The sequence below is a fragment of the Toxotes jaculatrix genome, chromosome 4 (genome assembly GCF_017976425.1).
Source record: "Toxotes jaculatrix isolate fToxJac2 chromosome 4, fToxJac2.pri, whole genome shotgun sequence".
Lineage (NCBI taxonomy): Eukaryota > Metazoa > Chordata > Actinopteri > Toxotidae > Toxotes > Toxotes jaculatrix.
In genome coordinates, this window is record NC_054397.1 from 17,444,693 (window position 1) to 17,467,181 (window position 22,489).

Here is a 22,489-nt window from a genome sequence, read left to right on the forward strand (position 1 = left end):
GCTACTATCGCAGCGGGAGGACATTCCTCATTGCAGAGGATGTAAAGAGGGGGAGGGGGGGTGCGTGAGAGGAGGGGGAGATGGGGATATCTCTAAGTTGTTTCCTGTGTGATAGCCCCCAAGCCCACAAGAGGGGAGTGAGAGAAAGAGACAAGGGTGGTGGACTGAAACCACTTTGGGCTTGTGGACATCTGTGGAGCTTTCAGAGCCTTTGTGGGCCTCTGGATTCACTTAGCGGTTTGAGTGGGGAGTTAAGAGGGGGAGGTTGGGGAGAAGGGTGTGAGAGGAGAGAGAGAGGTCAACCTTAAAGGTGGCTCTTGTGTGTCATGTTGGTAATTTGATCACAGGGAGAGTTTGCGTGAGCTTGTATGTGTGTCGTGACCTTGTCCTTCAGCGCATCGTGAGTAGCCACCTCAAAGCACTTTTCCCAGAAAGCTCAGGATAATTGACAAGAGGTAAGCTAAGGTTTGAACTTGCTTTGCAGGGCCAGCTTAACACACTGAGGAGTCCCGGGTTAAAAAATTAGCTGTTTATTGCCCCCATCCGATTCTTTCAGTCCGCATTTGCATTGTGAATTAGTTTGCAATTCACTTGAACTTGAATAAATGTAAATTTATTTAATAAAATGCACCATGTAAACGCACTACTCTTTACAAGATGGAGCCTAACGGATAGGTATTTGATTAAAAAAATTAAAAAATAAGAATTAAAAAAATCAAAGTCAAATATCCACCCAATATTAGATTGTTTTCTACATATTTACCTTTAAGATATGTAAAGTAATATGAATTGGTAATGTCAAAATAATGCGCTAGCAAGACTCCATTTAGTCTGTATTGTAGTGTGCCCCAAGGATCTATCCTGGATCCTCTTCTGTTTGCCTTTTATGTGCTTCTCCTTGGGCAGATTACAAATTATTTTCTCAAATATTTTCATGGAATTTTGAGTCTTTTTTCTCAGTTTTTGTTACAGACGGTGGCGGAGTTAACATGAAATGTTAACAAAGGTCCCTGACTTGAACTGGGGATGTTCCAGTTCATGGTCAACATCTTAACCCCTGAGCCACAGAGGCAACCCTTACAACATATACAGCTGACTAAAGTGAAAAACAAAACAAAACAAAAAAAACCGAATAATTTCTGAAATCTAGATGTCACAAGATTCATGCTTTTATTTTTTTGCCTAACTGCCTCTCATCTACTCTGAGCAAAACATCCCTGAACTGTTTAATAAGTCGTCCACAAAGCTGCTGCTACACGTTTAATCAGGTCATCTAAAAAGTCTTGCAACACCAGTCTTGATTTCTGTATCATGGCCTCCCATTATATTCAGAATCTTTTATGGCTCTATAGGGTCAGGCACCTGACTTGCCCTTGCATATATATATTTTTTCTTATTTCTATTTATGCTGTATTTATTATCCTTAAGTCTGTACTTTATGCTTTTCACTATACATATATTTTGTATCATCTCTTGAAAGGTGCAGTGTAAATAAATGTACTTAGAATGTGAGAATACAAGAATTGCATATAAACACTGAGCACAGCAACACACTTGGACAGCCTTGTACGATGAGGTAAGATGAACCGCACTCCAATGTGTTTGTGTTTATGAGCAGAGACGAGCAGAGACAACCAAAGAAAACACAACTCGTTTGAAAACTGGTGTCAAAAACATTACTTTATTATCTAGGATGAAATGTCCTATCAAGTACAAAAGAGAATCTCTTCAGAGTTGCCACAATCTGTTAAAAACATAGAGTACTTTTTACCTGCAGTTTCGTTGCTTCAACATTACTCAAAAAACTGAGAACTTTTCATTGATATGAATAAATAATACAAGAAATGCAATGTCAATATAGACGTTATGCTGAACTGGTTGGTTTCTTACAAAATAAACGAAAAAAAAAAACTCTTTACAAGAGTTACTGTGTCACTCTACCCCTTTTGAAACCTTTATGCTCACAATATGCAGCACTTTTAATATAAAGGGCAATTTCACCTAAATGTAGAGTTCACTTCAATTAAAGAGAAAAAAATAGTTAAAATATACAGGCGGGCTTAGTTGCTGGTTCAAAGAGTGAAAAATAAAAGTTTCTACTTCTCTAAAAATCTTTCATCTCTACATATTTGGACAGCAATAATATACAATAGAGATTATAAACAGTGGATGAAACACATCGTCATCAGATTACAAAGTGACGGACATTTGTGTGAAAGACACAAACACAGAAAAGAAGACAGAAGCTACATTATCTCTCAACTCTTATACACAAAAAAAAAAAAAATTTTTTGATTCAAACTGAAAATTTGATTCATCTGAAATCATTTTTAACATCAACTTAGAGACAACTGTAACTGTGTCCTATGACGGCTCCCCTCCTACAAAAATGATAATCGCACATTACAAAAATGTTCCCAAATATGCTAAAAATATGCAGCTATAAAATTTTCATACAAACCCCACGGTACAAAGACTCCCCAGTCCCCACTCAAAGTTTACTCCCAGACATGCTGCCACAAACCGCAACATAACTGAGTTGATGCTGAGTGGAAAAGTCCATTATCCAATTACTTAACCATGCTTTGAGGGTGAGTTGAGAGACGTATGTGAGCCAACCTGTCAACTTCAATGAAATATGCTGGAAGAAGTGGCTGATAGATAAGGGGGGAGAGAGACTTAGAGACTCAGCCACTGACAGAAACAGACACTGCGCATTGAGGAGCCAGTGTGTGTGTGTGTGTGTGTATGGAGGGAGGTACAGTACACGTGGGTTAATTAAGCCAAGTACAAGTTTCCCCTTCCCTGAAGAACTAACGGTATCTTCTCCTTGCTTGCTTGCCCTTGACCTCCTTCAAAAAAGGTCACACGAGCTCAGAGCTAGTTAACATTCTTCACTTGCATTTCAGAAGAGCACAAAATGGGAGAAGGCCAGAAGGAGGGCGGGATGCGGTGGGCGGGATGGCCTGTTTTGGGTGTTTCCCCTCCGGGAATTAAGGTGAAGGCAACACAGCCCTCAGACAAAATGAAGACCCCTTGATTTACTTGAGTGAGTGTGCTGTCTACACCCACATATGGTGGTGTTAAGTCTTGACAGAAAAAAATCATCTCTTGACCATTTTTTTTAAAACTCTAGCTTCTGTGATAAATGGAGCATGTCGCCATCAGGCTACTGCGATAGGGAATGTAAATGAAATGTACCATTAACAGACATATTCAGATTCTGTGTGCCTGGTTCATGCTTCGAACAGGGCTACACACCTGAGGGTAGAGTAATAACATGGTCCAATCAGCTGGGCCCAGTGGAGTTAGGTGTGAAACACTGAAGGTGACACAGCGTAAAGCTGGACCTGAAAACTGACTGGTGTCAGCGGGGACACTTTTTGTGGTGGAGGACCCGGAGTGACGAATACTCCTACAGCACCAATTAAATGCTGATTTTCAGGCATGCAATTATCACATAGAAGAAGAATGACCTCCAAGGTTACCGTACATGGATGTGAAGCCTGCAGATCCTGTATATTTAGCCACATGTGAAGCATGAACAAGGCATTACTTGACATTTTGACTGTACACACTTGTAGCCGTTTTCATTCGAAGCAGTGACTAAGCTTAAATAAGATGTCTGTGATCATGAAAGTGTGAAAGGATGAAAATAAAAGTTGAGCATCTGGGTAGGAAGAACAGAGCTGACACTTCACTGTATAGGATACACATAAATAGCCATCAACTACAGAATGAACAACTCTCTGTAAGAGTATGCTGCTGCCGTGGTATCAGACTACACATCCAACCAGCCAACTTATCCATTTTATCTGCCATCTTGCTTCCCCATCTGGATCGTTCTTCTCATAGAGGGGCTGCACATGGTAGGGAACGGCTGGCTGGGATGAAACAGGCTGCCAAACAGAGTCCGCGGCTGCACTGTCCCCTGGTCTGAAGGTGGGACTTCTCTGCCATCGTGTCCCACTGATGCTTTGGACGAAATGGGGCTTTTGAATTCACTTCTCCCCCCCCACCCCCTTAGCACTGTAGTGGAGGTGTTGGAGGTTGGCCTCTTTGACACCAGTGCGAGCCGATTTTCAGCTGGGAGTGTGCTCTCCTCTAGAGAGGGCTCAGGTTCAGGTGCAGCCTGACCGGGACCACGGGGCTTAATCATTCAGAGGAAACCACAAGCCTTGTCTTTCTGACACTTGGTTTTTAGGAGGGAGCTAAGAGGCTGCTGATTGTAGTTTGTTGTTATGAGACCTACAGAGACGGGCAAAGAGAGGAGGAAGAAACCGTTGGAAAACTTCTTTTCCTTTCCTTTTTTATTAAAAGCTTTACAATATGACAAAAATATGCACTAAGGGAAATACAAACAACAAAAACCAACAAAACAAAAACATGTATTGGATGCCAGTGGGTCAGACACTTTGACATAGACCAAGCAGCCATGTTGGTGAAATGTTATCGAAGTGTATAATGTGATGTTGGCCCAACAGTGTATGTACAAGGGCGTTTTTTTTTTTTTTTTTTTTTTTTTTTTTTTTTAAACTGGAGACTGTCAAGCTTGCCATATTTAAAACAGGAAAGCTAACCTAGATTTTTCTCCAATCTATTTTTACATTTCCTACCATTATTTCCTTTAGAAAATAAAAATAGTCCTTCACAAAAAGATATAATATGAACATAAAATAACATTAGAAATGGGTACAGCCAATAAAAAGAAACTAATAAATGTTGCATGCTTTGTTTAAAAAATTCTCAGCTAAGAAATGAGGTAAAAATGTTCTGCTGCAGCATGTTATGACCAAGACAATAAACAACAGTTCTGTCAAATTAAAAGATAAGTTATCTGTGTGTGTGTGGAACTGAAGTCAGATTTCACAATAAAAATCAATAGCTTGTTTTTTTTTTCCAAAACTGAATCTCAAGAAAGAGAATGACAAACTTAGCTAAGCTTCATATTTTGACTTATATCCAACTCAGACATAAACAAAATATCAGTCATCTGTTCCAAGAAGAGTAAGAAAATACATTTTCCCTTGAATGCTTTGTGTTACCAACATGGCTGCCATGATTAGACAGTAGAAACTTTTTTTTTTTCCTTTCCTTTGCTTCTAAAATAAAAAAGGATCACACCTACAGTGTGGCTTAATATATGCACTTTCTTACAAAGTTTTTAAATGCTGTTTTAAACAAGTAAAAACAGCAACACCCGGGATAGCAAATTATTTTTGTCTGTTTGTTTGTCTGTTTGTTTTAAGAGTGACCCCGGCACCCAGGAGTTTGACATCACAATCTGCAAGAGAGGGAGAGAGAGAGGGAGAATGGATGGTGTAAATACATGCGGGTGAAGCACATCACCGTTTCAGGCACATAAAGCTGGATGCAAACCACAGGACTCACTGAACTTATTAAACTGCAGAGCTGAAATGGTCATAGAAACTCTGTGTGTGCTGAGATGAAACAAGACCGAGATCCACTATGAATACCTCCACTTAACTCACCACGAAATGTTTAGCTTCATCTCCAGTAAATAAACACAATGATCAATATTGTAAAGCTAGATCAAACCACGATGTGCATAAATCAATCAAACTGCAGCTAAATATAGCCAAAATCTTGTAGTGTGCACCCACTCAAAGCAGTCACATCACACAGAGAGGGTGATGCAGTGAGGTGAGTTCAGAGGAATGAACAAGCACAAGATAGTGGAGTTATTAAGGCTTAATTGTTGTAAAAGGCTGCAAAGAATGGGGCAAAATTCTTGCTTGAAATTAGTTTGTAATAAGCCTCGATCTCACAGCCTGAAACTAAATAGGCCTGAAAATTTGGGGGCTTTTCATTGGGCCGGCTTCATTTGGCCCTGAACGGTCTATAAATGTACTAAAAACATCAAATATCAGCAGACAATGCACCTTCGTTACATGGTGAAAGCTGAAGCAGACATGTTGTTATGGGTGTAAAATCAGCTGACTGAAGCCTGAATGCGTGTGAAATGAGGATCCCACCAAGATGGAACAAGGGCGTGACTGAAAGCTCATACTGTGCGCAGGAGGGCGGGAAAAAAAAAAAAAAAAGCTCATGTCGGTAAACGCATGAATCACTTCAACAGCGCAAACAAATGGGGCTTTCAAAATGAAACAAACACAATACATCACTCTTAAAATCGAACATCTGTGGAGATTTATCCGTGTTAGCGTTTTATGCAGACTCTCTCAGGAGACAGAACAAGCCTGCTGGTTGTATGAGCATTTGCTTGTAACACCCACCCACCCCCCCCCCCGACCCCAGTAGATGACAGAAACGTCTGGAAGAGACACAAGATGGTGACCAAGGAAATCAAAGAGAGGAAGGAGTCAATGAACTCCACTAGTGTCTGACAGTGTGTTTTTTTTTTCCATGAGAAATTAAATTTTATTGCTCCTTTTGGAGAAAGCCTGTGTCTACCAAATCTCCGGGGGAGGTCAGGGGTCAGAGTGAGCTACACAGCAGCACAGCTGGAGCCGCTAATGATCTGGTCTTTTTCTTAAGCACACTTCATTCAGCAGGGTGGATGCTCTCCAATTCTCAAAGTCACCAGCTGCCGTTGTGTGTTTCTTTTTCTAACCAATGCTCATCATCATCATCATCATCATCATCATCATCATCATCATCATCACCTTACCTGCTGGCTTTGAAGCCTTTGAGCTTCTGGACAAAGAAGTTCTCCAGAACCTCGGCACACTGGTAGAAGGGCGAGTCGCTGGGGTTGTAGTAGCGGCAGTTATCGAAGATTTTGGTCATGTCTGCCACAAACTCTGTCAGCTTCACGTACTCGCGCTTCTGTAACCTCTCCTCCATGGTGGAAAGGTCTAAGAAACGGGGGATTAAAAAAAAAAAAAGCATCTGGTTAAAGACTGTATGTACAGTATGTCGTAGAAAAGAATAAAACCCTACAAATTTTATTGCGAGATCTTGCCAGCGACAAGCATCATGTATGTAGAAGCAGCAGATAAATGGCTTTTCTAATCAACTTTGTTCCACAAATCAGCATGTCTGCTTCAAAGTAATTGCAGCTTATGTGGCATGTCTTTGACAGACTTTCAAATATGTTTCCTGGGAGCACAGTTCATCACTTTATATGTGACAGCAAAAATCCAGAAGCCCTGCCAGCTTCAACCTCGATCTACTCAGCCTTTCAGATCAGTAACTGAGATTTGACCGATTTGTCATTCCTGAGGAGAGCGTCATTATCCCAGTGTCATTCCTAAGAAAAAAGAAAATCCACACAAAATTAATGGAACCTTTGAGAGTCCAGTGAATACCACTCTAGGTCTCCCTTTAAAAGGAACCTTCAGTGTTACTAACCTGGTTGAATTAAGTTAGAAACCGAAAAAAAAACCCCCCATAAGATTGAGTTAGTGAAGAAGCTAACTGGCAGCAGCTGAAGCTTCGTATAATTTGCTGCTGCCGGCGGGTTGCTCTGCACGGCGTCCCGGGGGCTGCGTTTTAAACAAACATATCCGACTCTTAACCTCCTTAACCCCCACCCAGCTGGCCATGGGGCTTACAAACCTCGTGGTCAATATCAAAGACCTCCTTCTTCTCTGTCATCAGATTTCATCTCAAAACCCTCCAAAAACTACCAACGGCTGCAGCTACAGCGGCCAAATGCTCTTTTTTTTTTTTTGAAAATCAACAGGGTCTTTTTCTTGTGGTGGAAGTGAGAGGGGAGGACTAGAGTTTCCAGGACCAGGCCAACAGGAGCTGAGTGTGGGGCTGGTCCCTTTCCACAGAGATCCCGGCAGACCCGGACCAGCTCATTAACGGTTTGTTTGTGTGGAAGTTCAAAAAGGCCCTGTTGACGAAAGTCCCCGTTTACATGGCCGGTTTGATCTGAGTTGGAGGGCTTCCTCCCTGCTGGCCTCCTGGCGGCTGTGTTTTAATGTTGAAGATATAGAGACTGGGTGTTACTTGCAATGCCTAAAACAGTTACAAAATGAAAACTGCACTACTGAGGCAACTTTATCTACTGAATCTGAATAGGGAACTCATCCCAATACCATTTTGAGTTATTCAGTACTAAGTGTCTCCTGATTCCCAAGTTTTTTTCCAGTGTTATACAGCCACAAAGTGCTAAACTAAAAGTAGGCTGACATTAAAATGAATAAGGCCAGTCCACAAAAGATAAGATGTTTAAAGTCGGAAGAGCTCTGCGTTCAGAAAATATTGCCTGAACCACTGCTTTCCTTTAACTGTTTTGTATTGAGTCCAGTAGTTATTTGTATAATATAATCTAGGGCTGCAACTTTACTATTTTCATTACCAATTAATATTATTTTGATTAATCCATTAATCATGTATCCTGTCTGTAAAATGTCAGAAAAAAAGTGACAAAGATCTGCAAAAGCCCAAGGTGAAGGTTGCTCATTTTGTTCAACCACCAGTCACAACACAGAGATATTCAATTAATGATGACACAAAAGAGAGACAAGCAGCTCATTCTTACATCTGAGTAGATACCAAATACTTGGTATTTCACTAAAAAACAAATCAAAACATACCAACATGTGGGTTTTCAACTACTTTAACCTGCAGCTACAGCACAGATAAAAATGAATAGAAACCAAGGTAGGAAAAGCTCACTGGTCAGCTTCTAAAACTGATGGTATGCTGCGGAAAACTGCCGCCACCTAAGCACATGCAATTTTAAGTAAATGAGCTAAAACCTTTGAATGGTAGATCTGTATGATTTTGATTTCAAGATTTTCCTCAGTGATAAGCATTTTATTTCAAAAGGCTTCCTGAGCGGGTCAGTGATAGTACTCAGAAAAGAGCAGGGGGAGACCTCAAATGCAGGAAAGTAAGAAAAATATACTGAAAATGTGCACAAATACAGGCCTTCAGTGGCCTGAACGACACAGAACAGACTTGGATCCAGAATAGGTGCCCACCCAAATGGGAATGGAGTTCCCATTCCCAAATATTGCTGGAGATATGTCAGCTGGGAAACATTCAATTACAAACGTCGTCGTCAATATTCACTATTGTGGTTATGTGTGCTCTGTGGACAAGACCTTTCCACGTTTCCTCCACTCACCCATTGGTTCCTTGATGACCCTGTAGTAGTCCGGGGCGTCATTTGTATCCACTGGCTCCAGGAACGGCCACGCCATTTTATGTGCCTTCAGAGGAGGGAGGGCCCGAAACGAGAGAGAGAGAGAGAGAAAGAGGGAGAGAGAGGGAGATAGACAAGACACTTGAGAAAGCTGAAACCAATGAAGAAAAATAAACAGCACCATGAAAATGACACTGGAAGCAGGTGGGTCAACACAGATGTTCCCTCTTGCTCTCTTCCCCACTCTATCTCTCTCACTCTCACGTACACACAGAGCACTGGATAGAGGAGGAGAAAATGAGAGGAGAAGATGTAGGAGGAGGAGGAGGAAGAGAAAAGAAAGGGAAGCAAAAAAAAAAAAAAAAAAAATGCTGAGGCCAGGCAGCTGTCCAAGCAGCGCTCTGGGGAGCCGAAGCCATCAGATAAGAGGCACACAGAGGACTTTTGTTTGCTGCTCTTACGCTGTAGTGGGGCGACAAGGAGCTGTGTTAGTGTTCGGTCTATCGCTGGTAATAAAAAGACCACTGCAGTGTTACTGCTGCTTCAGCTAGTGCTGAGAGAGTTTGTGTACCTGCACTGTATCTGGTACAAGGAGGTTTCATTCAGCTTTTTGGGTGTGCAGAATGTTTGTGTGCTTCTGTCCAGGAAAACATCACTTTACACTTGCGATGCCAGATAAGTGAAAGGGACTAAATTAAATGATCTTTTCAAATCCTTGTGGGATAATATTACAGATTTTTGTCTATACTGGTGAGTCTTTGCCTTATGATTATAATGAACCTCTGTGGCATTTTTGTTTTACTATTTCATTCACCACTGCATCTCTGTATGTAGCACACGCGTAAGCCTGTGCTCTAATGTAATGTGTGTCTTCTGTTTACCTGTAAGGAACGCAGGATTCTCCGCAGACCCTCGTAGTCTTTGTCAGTGAGCGGAGTGAAGACCGTCATGGCGTCCTCTGTCGACTGACACTGCGGGCACACGTACTCGTCGATGTGGTTGGCCTCGCTCTGCAGGATGCCCACACAGCGACCGTGGTACCAGTTTTGACACCGATCACAGCCGATGTAGAACCTGGGAAGACAGGAGGCACTGACTTTGACTTGTGATCGGGTGATTGGTGAAGTGTAGTGAGGCTAGCAAAGCTAAACAGCCCTAATTTGTGAATTTCTTTGATCTATCAAAGTTGTTTAGCTAATGGAGGAACCGTATAAGACCAGTTTATATGACAGACCAGTTTTCTGTCAGTTTCTGACAGTTTTTAAGTGCTACTTCCTTCTGGCCAACTCTTTGTTGTTTACTTTAACTACTTTGTAGTGCTACAACCAGCACACACACTGCGACTGCTTACTGGGACTCGTCGTATGGTGTCTGACAGATGCAGTACAACTCCTCTGTGCTGCCCTCCTGGCCCCGTTTGCACTCCACACAGATGTAGTCATCCATTTTCTTGGCCTCCTTCTCTGTGATGCCTACACAGTCGCCATGATACCAGTTGGTACAAAGGTCGCAGCCGATGTAGAACCTTCAGAGAGAACAAGACACAAAGGTGTTGTCACTAATGTCTCATAGTGGACACCGACTGGTCTACAATGTACTTTATCATGCTTTTTAAAATATACAAAACTGTGTTATGTTTTTTACAAATAGGCTGCTATGATTAAGGTCGGAAAGAAAACGTCTGATCCACACTGGGTCTCATTTAATGATTTCTTTGTTAAACAGTGAAAGGTGTTAACTTTTTAAAGATTAGTGACTGTAACTGGCCAATGAGAGCGATGACACATGATGTCCTCTGACAGAGCAACAATGACTCAAAGCTACTGTATGTTTTGATGTGGACTCACCACAGCGTGACACTTGTTGTGTGGACCTACAAAATCTTATATGCACTGGATTAAACTCTCTAAACGAGTGTGATGCGGGTATAGACTGGAATTACAAGTCTCTTTAACCTGTGCAGATTAGGCAAATTAGATAATGCATTAAAAAGAGATGTCTTTGTTTGAGATGAGTTTGTGTGACACATGAAAGGATGTTGGGAAAAAGGGATACAGTGGAAAATGAGAGAGAAAATTGCAGAAAGGAAAGATGCATGGATTTGTTAGGTGTGTGTTTGTTTTTTTTCCTTAAGTATGTGACCTCAGTCATGGTCAAGTCCTGGTTTCCCTTGTTTTCTTTTTAGACTCATCTGGAAAATCAGCAACAAAACTGATGTGTAAACATCAATAACTTTATAACAAAATTCCATCCCTTGTCCTAATATTGACTCTATAACCACGGCTTGAACTCGCTACACATGTTGCTGTCTTGAGGCTCGTGTTCGACTGCAACCCAGTGGTTTCTTGACTATTGGAAAGCATAACCTCAGGAGCTGGGAATTTGGGATTCAAGAATTTAGATCCAGGAACCAAAATGGGAGCTAAAGGATCCTGGAAAACTACCTGGGTTTAAAAATTCTTTTTTTTGCCTCTTCAGGATTTTTTTTGTTTGAAACTGTGTTTAGTGTCTGCTGCTCTCACTCATGTTTCCCCCTTAGAAAATACAGTATTTCAGGTGAGTATTCAAAGTGTGCATGATCATACTTGGTCTCGTCATAAGGCGTTTTGCAGATGCAGTAGAGCTTGGTGTCCTTCTTGCTCTCCTTGGTATTCGTCGTCGAGATCATCTTCTTCTTCTTGGACTTCGCTGACGTTGCAGTCTCCCTCTCCTCCTCCCGTTTCCTCTTGTGCGTGGAGGTGACTGTCGTGGTGAGTTGGTGCTGAGCAGCGATGCCATGTGAGTGTGCCAGGGCGTGTTGCTGCTGGTTGTGGGCCGCTGCCGCAGCTGCGGCCTGGGCTGCCTGCTGGGCTGCAGCCTGAGCCCTCTCCTTCTCCCTCCGCATTCGCAACAGGTCCCGTTTTAGTTCCTCCTGAGGGGTGTAATGTCAGGACAGATGGTGTTAAAACAAGCAGAGAGTGCCTTTATAAGCTGAAGTCAGATTGTGTGTCTTCAACAATCTGATGTGAATTAACCCACAGCTTCAGAGCTGTTCAAAGCATTTCAAAACACGACCAAGAGCAGTCCGTATACTCTCACCCTTGCCGTTCTAACTTAATCTGGTCCCTGAGCATCAGCTGCTAGCTGCTGCGCAGATCTAAGAAGGAGAAGACGATTTTTCATGTGTTTTGCAAGACTGGAAAACTAAAAGTCTCCAGGTTTTCCTGCATGTGTGGGAACCCTGCTCCTTGTTTTGAAAATGTAAAATTTGGATAATATTTGAATGTTTGAATGACATATAGAAGTGTTCCCATTTTCTGCATGTCCCTCCCTCCCCCCATATACCTGGGCCTCTAGCTGCAGCTCCTTGTCGAGAAGCGCTCGCTTCTTCAGGATCTCCATCTTGAGGCTCTCTTTGTGCCGGTAAAGGAGCGAGGAGAGCTTGCTGGCATTGGCCAACCTCCTTTTCGCCTCCACCACCTCCTCCTTCTTCCTCCTCTTGGCCGCCTGCCTCTCATCCTTGTCTATCCGGTCCAGAATGTACTTCATCACCTGGTTGCATACGATCATCCTGGACAGACACAAAAGGGAGAAGGGAAACTGAGAGAGGACTTAATCACAGATTTTTATCCTCCTGACCTTTTGAAAGTGGATCATAAATGTATATTGTGCAGAATAGTAAAGCACTGTCTATTGAGAATGAACTGCCCCTTGAATTCAGTAGAAAAAAAATCCAAGTCAAACCTAAAAACACAGCTCAAGAAACAGACCTTTTGAATATAATGAGGACCCAAGTGAAATAGGGCTGTAGCCCATTAAGGGTATTTTAAGGGAATAAAAGACAAATAATACTCCTGCTGAGAGAGGTGAAGGATAAAAGAGCAGGGAGGGAGAGGATTATCACATATCTGAATCTTGAATTCAGAAAGCCTATAAAGTCAAAGTCACAGAGGAAGAAATTTATCCCTCTGAAACACCAGTGGGAAAGAGGCGAATATTAGTCCAAACAATGCTTCAATGTTTGAAGAAAGTACAACCTGCATTACGATTGGCTGCTTCAAAAATGTGAACATCTAAACTTTCCACATGTAAGAAACGGCAGTGCGTGCCAATGAACAATGAGAGCATTTCTCTCAGCAAAAGTCCTTGAGGCATTCTGGGGGCTCAGTTGTATAAGCTGTGTAACTACAAAGTCCTGGGTTTGACTCTGGTTCTGAACTTTTCTTGTATCCCATCCCTATCTGGCTCTGAATCTTTCCGTTCTCCACCGTGAACTGTCAAATAAGAGCTAAACGCAAATAAATAAATAAATAATAGAAAACAAAATCTTGGAAAAACAAACTGCTTGCTTCGGGGGGTAGATGCTTTCAGCTTCCAAAAAACTTGAGTGTGAACACTTTCTGCATGACAGATGAATCACACACCAATCAAACCATAACCTTTTGAAATCCTGAACCTGCCGTGGCTACTTGATAAAAACGATAAAGTGATGAAAATTAGAAACAATTGCGTCATCATTTCTTGTCCCTTAGTTGTGCTACTGGGCCACAGGCCTTACAGATGTTTGCGGGGGTGTGTTTATTTGTGCTCTTTTAAGTAGCAGGGAGTGGAGCTCAGAGCTGGATGAGAAGTATGGTGAGAGATGGACAGATAGAGGATGACTGGGAAGCCACACTGCTCTTGTAAACATGGGAAAGGGAGGAAGAAAGGTCATACACACAAATTAAAGCAAATTAAACCATGTAAGCGGGATTCAGGGCTGTCCTATACTGTGTGATGATATAACTTTCTGGAAATCAAAAGGAAATACAACAAATATTAAGAAATCACGAAGAAAAAAAAAATCTGGGAGATCCAGATGGAGATAAAAACCATCTCCACTGCAAACATTTTGTCAAAACAGCATGTCAGCATATGTTAATCTAGATAATTTATGGCTCCACGTCTACAATATGTTCACTTGTGTTCGCTAACATTCACGACTGAGATTGAAAATCGTTCAGAATGCCTCATTCAGCACATGTTTGTGCGAATGACACACAAACACATCCATGGCTGCCGAGGTCAAAGATGGGCCAGGGGTCCTGCAGCGTGGGCTGAAGAACACACTGCCAATCAGCGTGAACGTGGACGAGACTAATGAAACATGACGCGCAAACAAAGCTGATGTCAAGAGTTCCGGGTTATTACTGACAGAATCGATGTTTTGAAGGAAAAGCGAGAGAAAGGGATGATGTGAAGAAATGGAAAAAGGACAGAAAGTAAGCAGAGAGACAGGCAACAGACAGGGCAGCTGCGGTGATGTCACGGTAGTCTGGGTTTGGTATTTCAGGTCTGTGTGAATGGGCACAGTGTTGACACACCGTCTGTGGACATAAACACGGGGCTGTCAGAGTCAACTGTAGGTCAGAGTATAATCCATCTACAGCATATGAGAAGGGAGGGAAGGAGGGAGCGAGACCTTCTAAACATTCTACTACTGAATCTGATTTCATACATTTTACTTAGATGTTTATAGAAGTAGCAGCTGTCCTGATTCTTACAGAATAAAACAGGAACTTTATGGTAAAAGTGAAGTAACAAAACATCTGTACAATTAAGACGCCAAACTGGGGTCTTCAAACTGTCTCTTGGAAACTACAGTACCTGCTCCACTGAAAAGAACACCTGGCTCTTGATAAAACAGTGTCAGTATACCTACAGTAGTACTGGTGATGAAGTAATAAATATGACAAATGGAAAGATTGTTTGTTATAAAAGTTAACTTGCTGCATCCCTGCAAATCAGTGAAGGGACTGTTAGGGCTCTGTGTGATTTTATTGTACAACTCCTCTCATTTATAAATGGATTTGTCTTTGTGTTCGTGCGTGTAGGGTCACAGTGAGGACACGCAGCTGTTGGTGGTTACACACCCAAAAGTTCCCATGCTGTGTAGTACCTCCCAGTGTGGTGCTGAATCAAAGTCAAACGGAGAGGAGAGGATAGCATGTAGACGGCCTAAGTGGTGAGGTTACAGCTTTATACGATCAGAACATGGACACGTAAGAAGGCGTCAACTCAAAGATGCAGGACTGTCCCACAGACAATGACCCAAAACAGCTTTCCTATGCTATTATTGTTTGCTGCTTCAAAAACATGTTGCCACAGTGGGTTTAGCCTGATTGGTGAGGAGTGTCTAACCCTTCAGCATAAACCTCTTGCTTTCCAAAATGACACCTCTGAATACAACCAAAATATCACACCTGTACTTTCACACACTCATAAACAGATCCGGGACACAAACCTCTGGTTCTCTTCTCTCTCTGCAGGCGTCATGGTTTTCTTCTGCTTCAGGTGCTCGATCACAGCGTTTTGTTTCATCACCACCTAAAGCACACGATGCAAAAGATATTTAGTTAGTGAACACATGTAATAGTATAGTAAATACACACAGAGACAGGTAAAAACACATACACACAGTAGCACTGGCCACATTAAGCCCAACAAACAGAGACAGGGGCAGAGCTGTAAAAATAAACCCAGTCTGAGTGGAGGGTTGGTGGTTGGAGGATGGTGACTGTTTATGTACGGATGGCAGAGAGACAGAGAGCTGTGGACTGAGATGGATGACCTGGCTACAATGGCTTCCTGAGCGCACGCACACTCACGTACACACCTGTTTCTGAATGATGTCGCTCTGGCTGGCTGAGTTGAGGGCCTGCTCTCTCTTGGCCTCCGCAGCTTGTCTCTTCTTCTGCTGTTGTTGCTCTCTGAGCTGCTGGATCCTCTGCAGCTGCTCCTGGACAGAAGCTGCCTGGATGGTCACCACGTTTCCAATCTGTGCAGACGGCACAGTGCGATAATCAATTCATGTCATAAATAAAGCTGGATTCCTATAATTTAAAGTTACACCGTTACAGATGTGGGGTAGTAGCAGAAGGGGCAGAATTCAGTTTTTCACCGTGATCAAACTCCTTTAGCGAGGCTTTATAAAAGTCATATAAGTTAGGTTTGCTGCACTACCTGTCCTCCCTGAGCTGAGGTGGTCCCGGTCTGTTGTATCTGGATAGGAAGCTGCAGTTTGATGTGCTGTGGCAGAGAGCCTCCACCCTGCTGGGCCTGCAGCTGGGCCAGCACCTGCACACACGACACAGAAGATACACAGAGCGGACAAGAAAATCACGGTTTGGCTTGTACATTTATATAAAGCATTTATTTAGATGGTTAGGTCACACTGTCCGGTACATCATAGGACATGTTGCTGCTGCTGATTAAATTAGCAGTTCACAGTATGATCTGGGTTTAGCAGTTGGAGCAGTAAGAACTTTTTTGAGCACTACTACTACAGAGCTAGTTACATTGCCCAATACACTGTGCAGCTTCACCTGCAGTGCTCAGTGGCTGATTTGCCAATCACTCTGTGTCTGTGTTAATCCTACCTGTACCTGCTGCTGCAGTCCTGGCATGCTGATGAGCTGAGGCGTTTGCTGCAGCTGCAGCTGGGCAGTTCCTCCCTGTGTTTTAACCTGCAGCGAGGTGGGTGACTGGATGGGCATGTGGGCCTGCGTCTGAGGGGGCAGCTGGCCCTGAGGGGTGGCCGAAGTGGGACTGCTGGTGGTGGCCAGTGGAGGCGCCCCTGCCTGGACGGGGGCTGCTGCCTGCTGGGCAGGCTGGGCTGGGGTTTTGGTGGAGGTGGAGTTGGGCTGACCAGGAACTGTAGTGGCTGGAGAGAGAGGGAGGGAAAGAGCAGAAAGAAAGGGTTTAGAGATGAGCGAGCGAACGTAAACATGTCTTAATCTGGAGGTTTTATAATTTTTAAAATGCAAAATGTCACAAATTGAGCTTGCTAGATACTGCTCTAAAATTAGTTAGCACTGGGCCTCATGGAGATTTTCTGTTAACTGCAAGTCGTCCAGTAGACACACATAAAATTCACATTTAATGATTCATATTTGTTTTCAGTTGTTTGATTCAAAGTTTGTGGGCAGCTGGATATAAAACTGCTTGGTCCTAAAATGGATACCTGTCAGGTGATCCTTGCTTATTTTGTGTTATACCTGTGCTTGATGTGGGTGTGGCAGCTGAGGCCAAGGGGGTGAAGAGGAAGCGCTGCACCTGGCCATTGGGCAATGCTGCCTGCATGAGCTGCTGCCCGGGCCCTGGGATGACGGTCACCCCGGGAGGTATGGCCTGCAGCTGGCCAGTGGTCTGTCCCTGGCCCTGAACCATCACTGTCAGAGCCTGCTGGGCACCGCTGACACCAGCCTGCCGATCCACACCTGACCCCGCCTGCTGCTTCTACGGGAGGCAGGGCAGGGAGAAGAAGCATGTTAGTAGGTGGATGTGAAGTTTTCTAAGCTTCACTTCGTCTTCTTAGAGAACTTGAGCTGGGTCATGAACTTTTGCTGGTATGGGGGTGCAAAGACCAAGACCAATAAAAACTTTATATGTGGTACTGGGATGATGCCATCAAAAGCACATTCCTTCTGTCAAATTTTAAACTGAGCTCCTGTAGTAGAGTTCATACAAGATCATTTTAAATTTCTATGAAGACAAGGGTGTTGGCATAGTTTATGATCATCCTTTGACAATGGAACAAAAAAATCTGTTAGTTCAGATTTATACATGATCAATCTGTGAATTTGAATACTTACCATACCCGTTTAAACGTTTTTGCTCTTGCTTTAATTAGAGAAAAACATGTACAGAGAAATAATGTGTACAGACCAATGCAATATTTATCCTTTCAATACCTTTCGTACTGTATATGACTGATACACCTAAATAAACTGACTAAAAACCTGCAGGCCATTGTATCCTTTATCAGATTTCATTGCTATTTGGGAGGTGACCCTTCACCAACCTGTGTGAGCTGGGTGAGCTGTGCCAGGGTGAGTTTAACCTGGCCTTGCCCTTGAGCCCGTGGGGTGCCGGGTGGTGTTTGGCCCGCAGCCTGTCCTGCTGCGGTGGGGCTGGCCGCCCCCTGGCCAGTGACCGTGGCAACAGGGCTGGCACCGGATATTGCCGTGGAAACTGCCTGACCTCGAATGATCTGCGTCACTACTTGCTGGCCACCCTGACCTGGACGAGAGAGGTGTGGCAAATTTTAACACACAGGCAGTACACATGTAGCCATAGAGTCTCACCACTTTAGGGAGAGGCTGGAAAGCACCAATACACAGACATACTGACTTACAGAGAGAGGATGAAACAGTTTAAGTCGTTGCTACATTTGCTGCCAGGGTTCAGTTATTCTTTGAGGCTGAGTTGCTCTTTGTTCAAATAAAAAGCAATAAAACTCTCATGAGGAGTACATTACCTTGCTGGACCACAAGGGGTGTTCGAAGTATTGTCTTTCCCATGGGTCCTGTCTGCTGGATCGGGGTTCGGATCACTGTCATTCCTGGACGGATCTGACCACCAGCTGCCAGAACCTAGATGGGTATTTTCATCAAGATGTTACTAGTGATTATTCCACCGGGCTTTTCCCTAAACTGTCAGATCCTAGCAAAAAAAGTTAAGTTTAGTAAATAAAGTTTAGAAAACAGTGAAGAAGGCAGATGTACCTGTTGCTGGGAGCCTGGGGCGTTGGGCCTGATGTTGAGTGTGGTAGTGCGGGGTTGGAATGTGGTGTAGGTCTGGGCACCACCCGCTGTGCTGGATGGGATGATACCCAACACTTTCTGCTGGACCACACCTGCAATACAAGAGAGAACAAAAAGACACAAGGAGAGGGGTGCGGTGAAGACACAGGTTTCCGGGGAGCAATCTGTCAATTTTAATTATTGAGTAAGATTAACTCGTAACTGGAGGGAAGATACAAGAAGGAGAAATATTTTGAGCAATGACATAAAATGGCATAGAGGAAGATGTGGTTTAAAGTAAGAGTGAAGGGACAATTTATATAGTTTTGTAGTTTAATGATACAATTCTGTAATGTATCCTGCTTGTCAACTCTTATTTTTAGTGATCATGATGTTTATTTGTCAAATGCCTGCCTTTTATTACATCAAACACCAGCAGATTTTAAAATGCTCAAACATCTCTAATACAATTACAATGTTTGCAAGTGAGCAGCTGTACAGAGGTCCTACACTGACAAAACTCAATACATTATTTGTGGGCTTCTCTCCGTGCTTGATGGCCAGCTTTTGATCACAGCGATGGTAAATATTAGTTGAGCAGGTAAACAAAATCTTCAAAGGCTCACTGAAAGCTTAGTTGGGTTTCCCCCAACATATCTGAACCCCCTCATAAATTATGCATGAATTCAGATCCTGCTTTTTTTTTTTTTTTTTTTAAACTTTAATCTGACAAAGGGAGCGTTTCATATTTGTTCCCCAGGCTCTGCGCCTTCATGAGCTCACGTGAAGCTGATGGCAGAAATGGAAACCAAGAAAGCGTTGCTCTTTTTCCCCTGCTGCCTTGTTGCTGCGGTTTTTCAACCGCAACCGAGCAGGTAAACCTATACATCAAGGGTTTCCCTCTTCAAACAGGGACGTTAAACCTGGTCGTAAGACCTGGGGAGTAGCTGCTCTGGTCACACACATCAAACACTTGTTTCTATGGACTGGCTGTTTGGAGAGGTCGGGGAGTTGGGACTCCGGTGAGTGGAGAGGTATACTTTTATTCAAAAAACATGGAGGGGGAAAAAAAGAAAAACGGAATCCCACTATAGAGGGCTACCTGTCTGGGAAGCAGACCTCAGGGTAAACTTGTTTTCCTCCCTAACTTCCTTAAGCCCTTCCAAAACAAACAGGGCGCCCAACAGTCATGCTGGATAAATACACATGTCCATTAAATGGCTACACTCCACCTGAACTTAGTTTCTCCTTCATGCTAACTTCAAAAGGTAAGAAAAGTCACTTTCTTCATATCCTGGGTGAATATCATTCTCTTTATCTGGTGATACAGTGCATGCATGTATTAAACAATACATTTACAGTATAGTGAGATGCTCATTTTTTTTGTTTGAAAATTAAGATCTCTTTAGTTTGTTCAGTTAAAAATGTACAGACCGAACGTGTATATTACACAAGAGAAACCTGGATACAGCTTAGAACGTTGTTTATTTTCCAGGTTAGCCATTACTATTTCATGTAGTTGTGTCAAATGAGGAATGGGGAATATTTTCAGCTTGAAATGGTGCATTTTAATAAAAAAAAAAAAAATTTGACAGTACACAGAATTTAGTCAAATAACCGATTTTGTGAATATGGAATCTGACCTACGTGACCCACACGAGAGCTGTCAGCGGCTTTAATGGAGCCTATCAGACCACCTCGACCGAGTGTCAGGCAGTATCCATCATGTGATGACATGACAGGACCACAGACAGGTCAGGCGGCGCTCAGTACAAACCGTTGCCTCATCCGTGGTGTCAATATTGACGTTTCAAAAAACGTTACAAAGCACCTAAACTTAAGATAGCTCAATTTTGAATCCGCAGTCTGGATTTAGAGCCCCAGACTACACAACTCTACCATCCCCAAAACCATCCAACCAAAATAACAGCTTTCTATTAGATTACCATGCCGACAAGACACAACCAGACATGATGTACCGCGCCAAACTAAGCTGCTGACTCATGAGGCTGGCACATAATGGGCACCACAATGGTGTTGGTGCAGAGCATGCTACCACAGTAGCACAAAACAAACACAGCGAGCGACTGGCTGCTTCTCAGATAGTAGCACCTTTCACGTCTACGGAATCTGGAACCAGATGGAACAAAAGGCTTACTTAAAGAACAAGCCCAGTATTATAGCTGTGCATTGCTAAGCTCAGCTTTACATTTGCAGTGTTCGGTCTTCATTTATTTCCTCCTTTTCCTCTCTTACTCAGACAGTGGCCAGCACCAGGCCCTGACGCCTCCAGAGTTCTCTGTGCTGCTGTAATGGCTTTAAATTACATTTCTATCATTAGAAAAAATACATTACAGAGTTTTAAATTCATGGTTAGCCATGGATACCACAAATGATAATCACACATCATCCTTGAATTACCCTTAACCCGAATTCATTCTATTATTTAATTTAGTTTCAGGGTTTCCCCCATAACATTACTTTAAGACAAACTGAAACAGCAAAATAAACCTATGGGAAAAACGCTTAACTAATCAGGGATGTGGGATGTGATTCTGAGGTCTGGAACTGGGCTAAATGAAGTGCTTCAAAAGTAATGGGTAATTTTAAGCGTGCAAAGGAAAACCCTGCTGCATTAAGGCCACAGTAAAACTGACTGTGACAACTGTGTGACTGATTCAGAAGAAGTGTATTTAGTAGTGCGTCTAATAGAGGCTAGCCTCTGAACACTTGAGCTCTATAGTTCTTGTAAGATGTGGGGTTCTGAAAATGATCGTCTACTTGTGTACTTGGCTCACTGTCAGTGGCAATCAAGGACAGAGGAATGTCTAATTTGTGTCTAATTTGTAGATTTCAAAATATTTGGGCCTGCGGTGGCTGGCACCAGGAACATTTAAAAATGACTGAAGACAGGCTCAGTCCTTCTAGAGCGCCATGCGCGTGGTTGGCAGGCTAAACTGCTTACACAATACCATGCAATTAGCAAGCCAGATCTAATTTGGCTCCTTTGACACATTTGAAAAGTCTCAGCTGTGGGTCCGAGGCGAAGAAACGAAAACACCTGAATGGTGGCGGATGGAAAGAAATGTCTAAGCTGGATAAATGTAACTTGTGCTCTCTGTTTGCCTCAAAGGTGTGACTTATTAAAAATCTGCCCTACCTCCTTGTGAAGTTGGCACGTTGACTGTGACGATCTTGCTGTTGGCGGGCAGCGGCAGCTTGGTGGTCACTACCTTTCCACCCACTGAGGTTCCCGTAATCTGGAAGGTGTGCCCACCGGATGTAGCTACAGTGGTCTCCGTGCCTGCTCCCAATAAAGCAAACAAAAATTGACAACTTACTACTGCCAATCCAGTAATATCACAATTTCTAATAAACTATGATGACAACCATGGCGGCGCTGGTGATGGTGATCATGCAATCACATACATGAAACAGGAGAACAACACAATTACATGAAATAGAAAAAACAACAGACTTCCTGTTCCTTGAATGCCAATAGTTACACTCCTCTTTAACGTACCTTGTGTGCTTTGACCCTGCTTGACCCAGGTAGCAAACGACTGCTGGAAGTTCTTGTTCTGCTGGAATGTGACGGGGGTGCCCATCTTGGTGGATAGTACCACCTTGGTGCTGGGGGTGCCCTGGCCTGACAATGAACCTACAATGACTTTGGGTGTGGAGGCAGATGCTGTGGGAGTCCCTGTTGGAGTAGCTGTGACTGAGCCTGGCTTCTGCTCCATCCGTTTCTGAAATGGTAAATGAGGTGGTCAGTGCAATTAATATAGGAGCCAATGACAGAAATATTGAAACTAAAAGCCAAAAAACTTAAAATCGATTGTGTAGAAATGAGGTATTACAG

The 22,489-nt window shown here is 43.1% G+C and overlaps 1 protein-coding gene across 6 annotated transcripts in view; it reads right to left on the reverse strand.

Annotated features, from left to right (window-relative positions):
• Window positions 1–1,699: 1,699 nt before the first annotated feature.
• The window catches only part of LOC121180177 (nucleosome-remodeling factor subunit BPTF-like), a 44,163-nt gene continuing 23,373 nt past the window's right edge, over window positions 1,700–22,489 (reverse strand). For 4 of the 6 annotated variants that reach the window (XM_041035359.1, XM_041035358.1, XM_041035355.1 and 1 more), the window contains 17 exons: window positions 22,151–22,376; window positions 21,788–21,931; window positions 18,610–18,740; window positions 18,363–18,477; window positions 17,907–18,124; window positions 17,101–17,341; window positions 16,483–16,766; window positions 16,067–16,180; window positions 15,720–15,881; window positions 15,348–15,430; window positions 12,410–12,635; window positions 11,671–11,996; window positions 10,437–10,610; window positions 9,967–10,159; window positions 9,068–9,152; window positions 6,653–6,839; window positions 1,700–4,248 (listed from right to left, as the gene is read on the reverse strand). In XM_041035359.1, coding sequence (XP_040891293.1) covers window positions 4,212–4,248; window positions 6,653–6,839; window positions 9,068–9,152; window positions 9,967–10,159; window positions 10,437–10,610; window positions 11,671–11,996; window positions 12,410–12,635; window positions 15,348–15,430; window positions 15,720–15,881; window positions 16,067–16,180; window positions 16,483–16,766; window positions 17,101–17,341; window positions 17,907–18,124; window positions 18,363–18,477; window positions 18,610–18,740; window positions 21,788–21,931; window positions 22,151–22,376 — 2,946 coding nt within the window. In that variant the 3' untranslated portion in view covers window positions 1,700–4,211. Of the gene's footprint in view, window positions 4,249–4,292; window positions 5,285–6,652; window positions 6,840–9,067; window positions 9,153–9,966; window positions 10,160–10,436; window positions 10,611–11,670; window positions 11,997–12,409; window positions 12,636–15,347; window positions 15,431–15,719; window positions 15,882–16,066; window positions 16,181–16,482; window positions 16,767–17,100; window positions 17,342–17,906; window positions 18,125–18,362; window positions 18,478–18,609; window positions 18,741–21,787; window positions 21,932–22,150; window positions 22,377–22,489 lie in introns of those variants that run through there. The other 2 variants (XM_041035356.1, XM_041035357.1) reach the window with 2 other exon arrangements.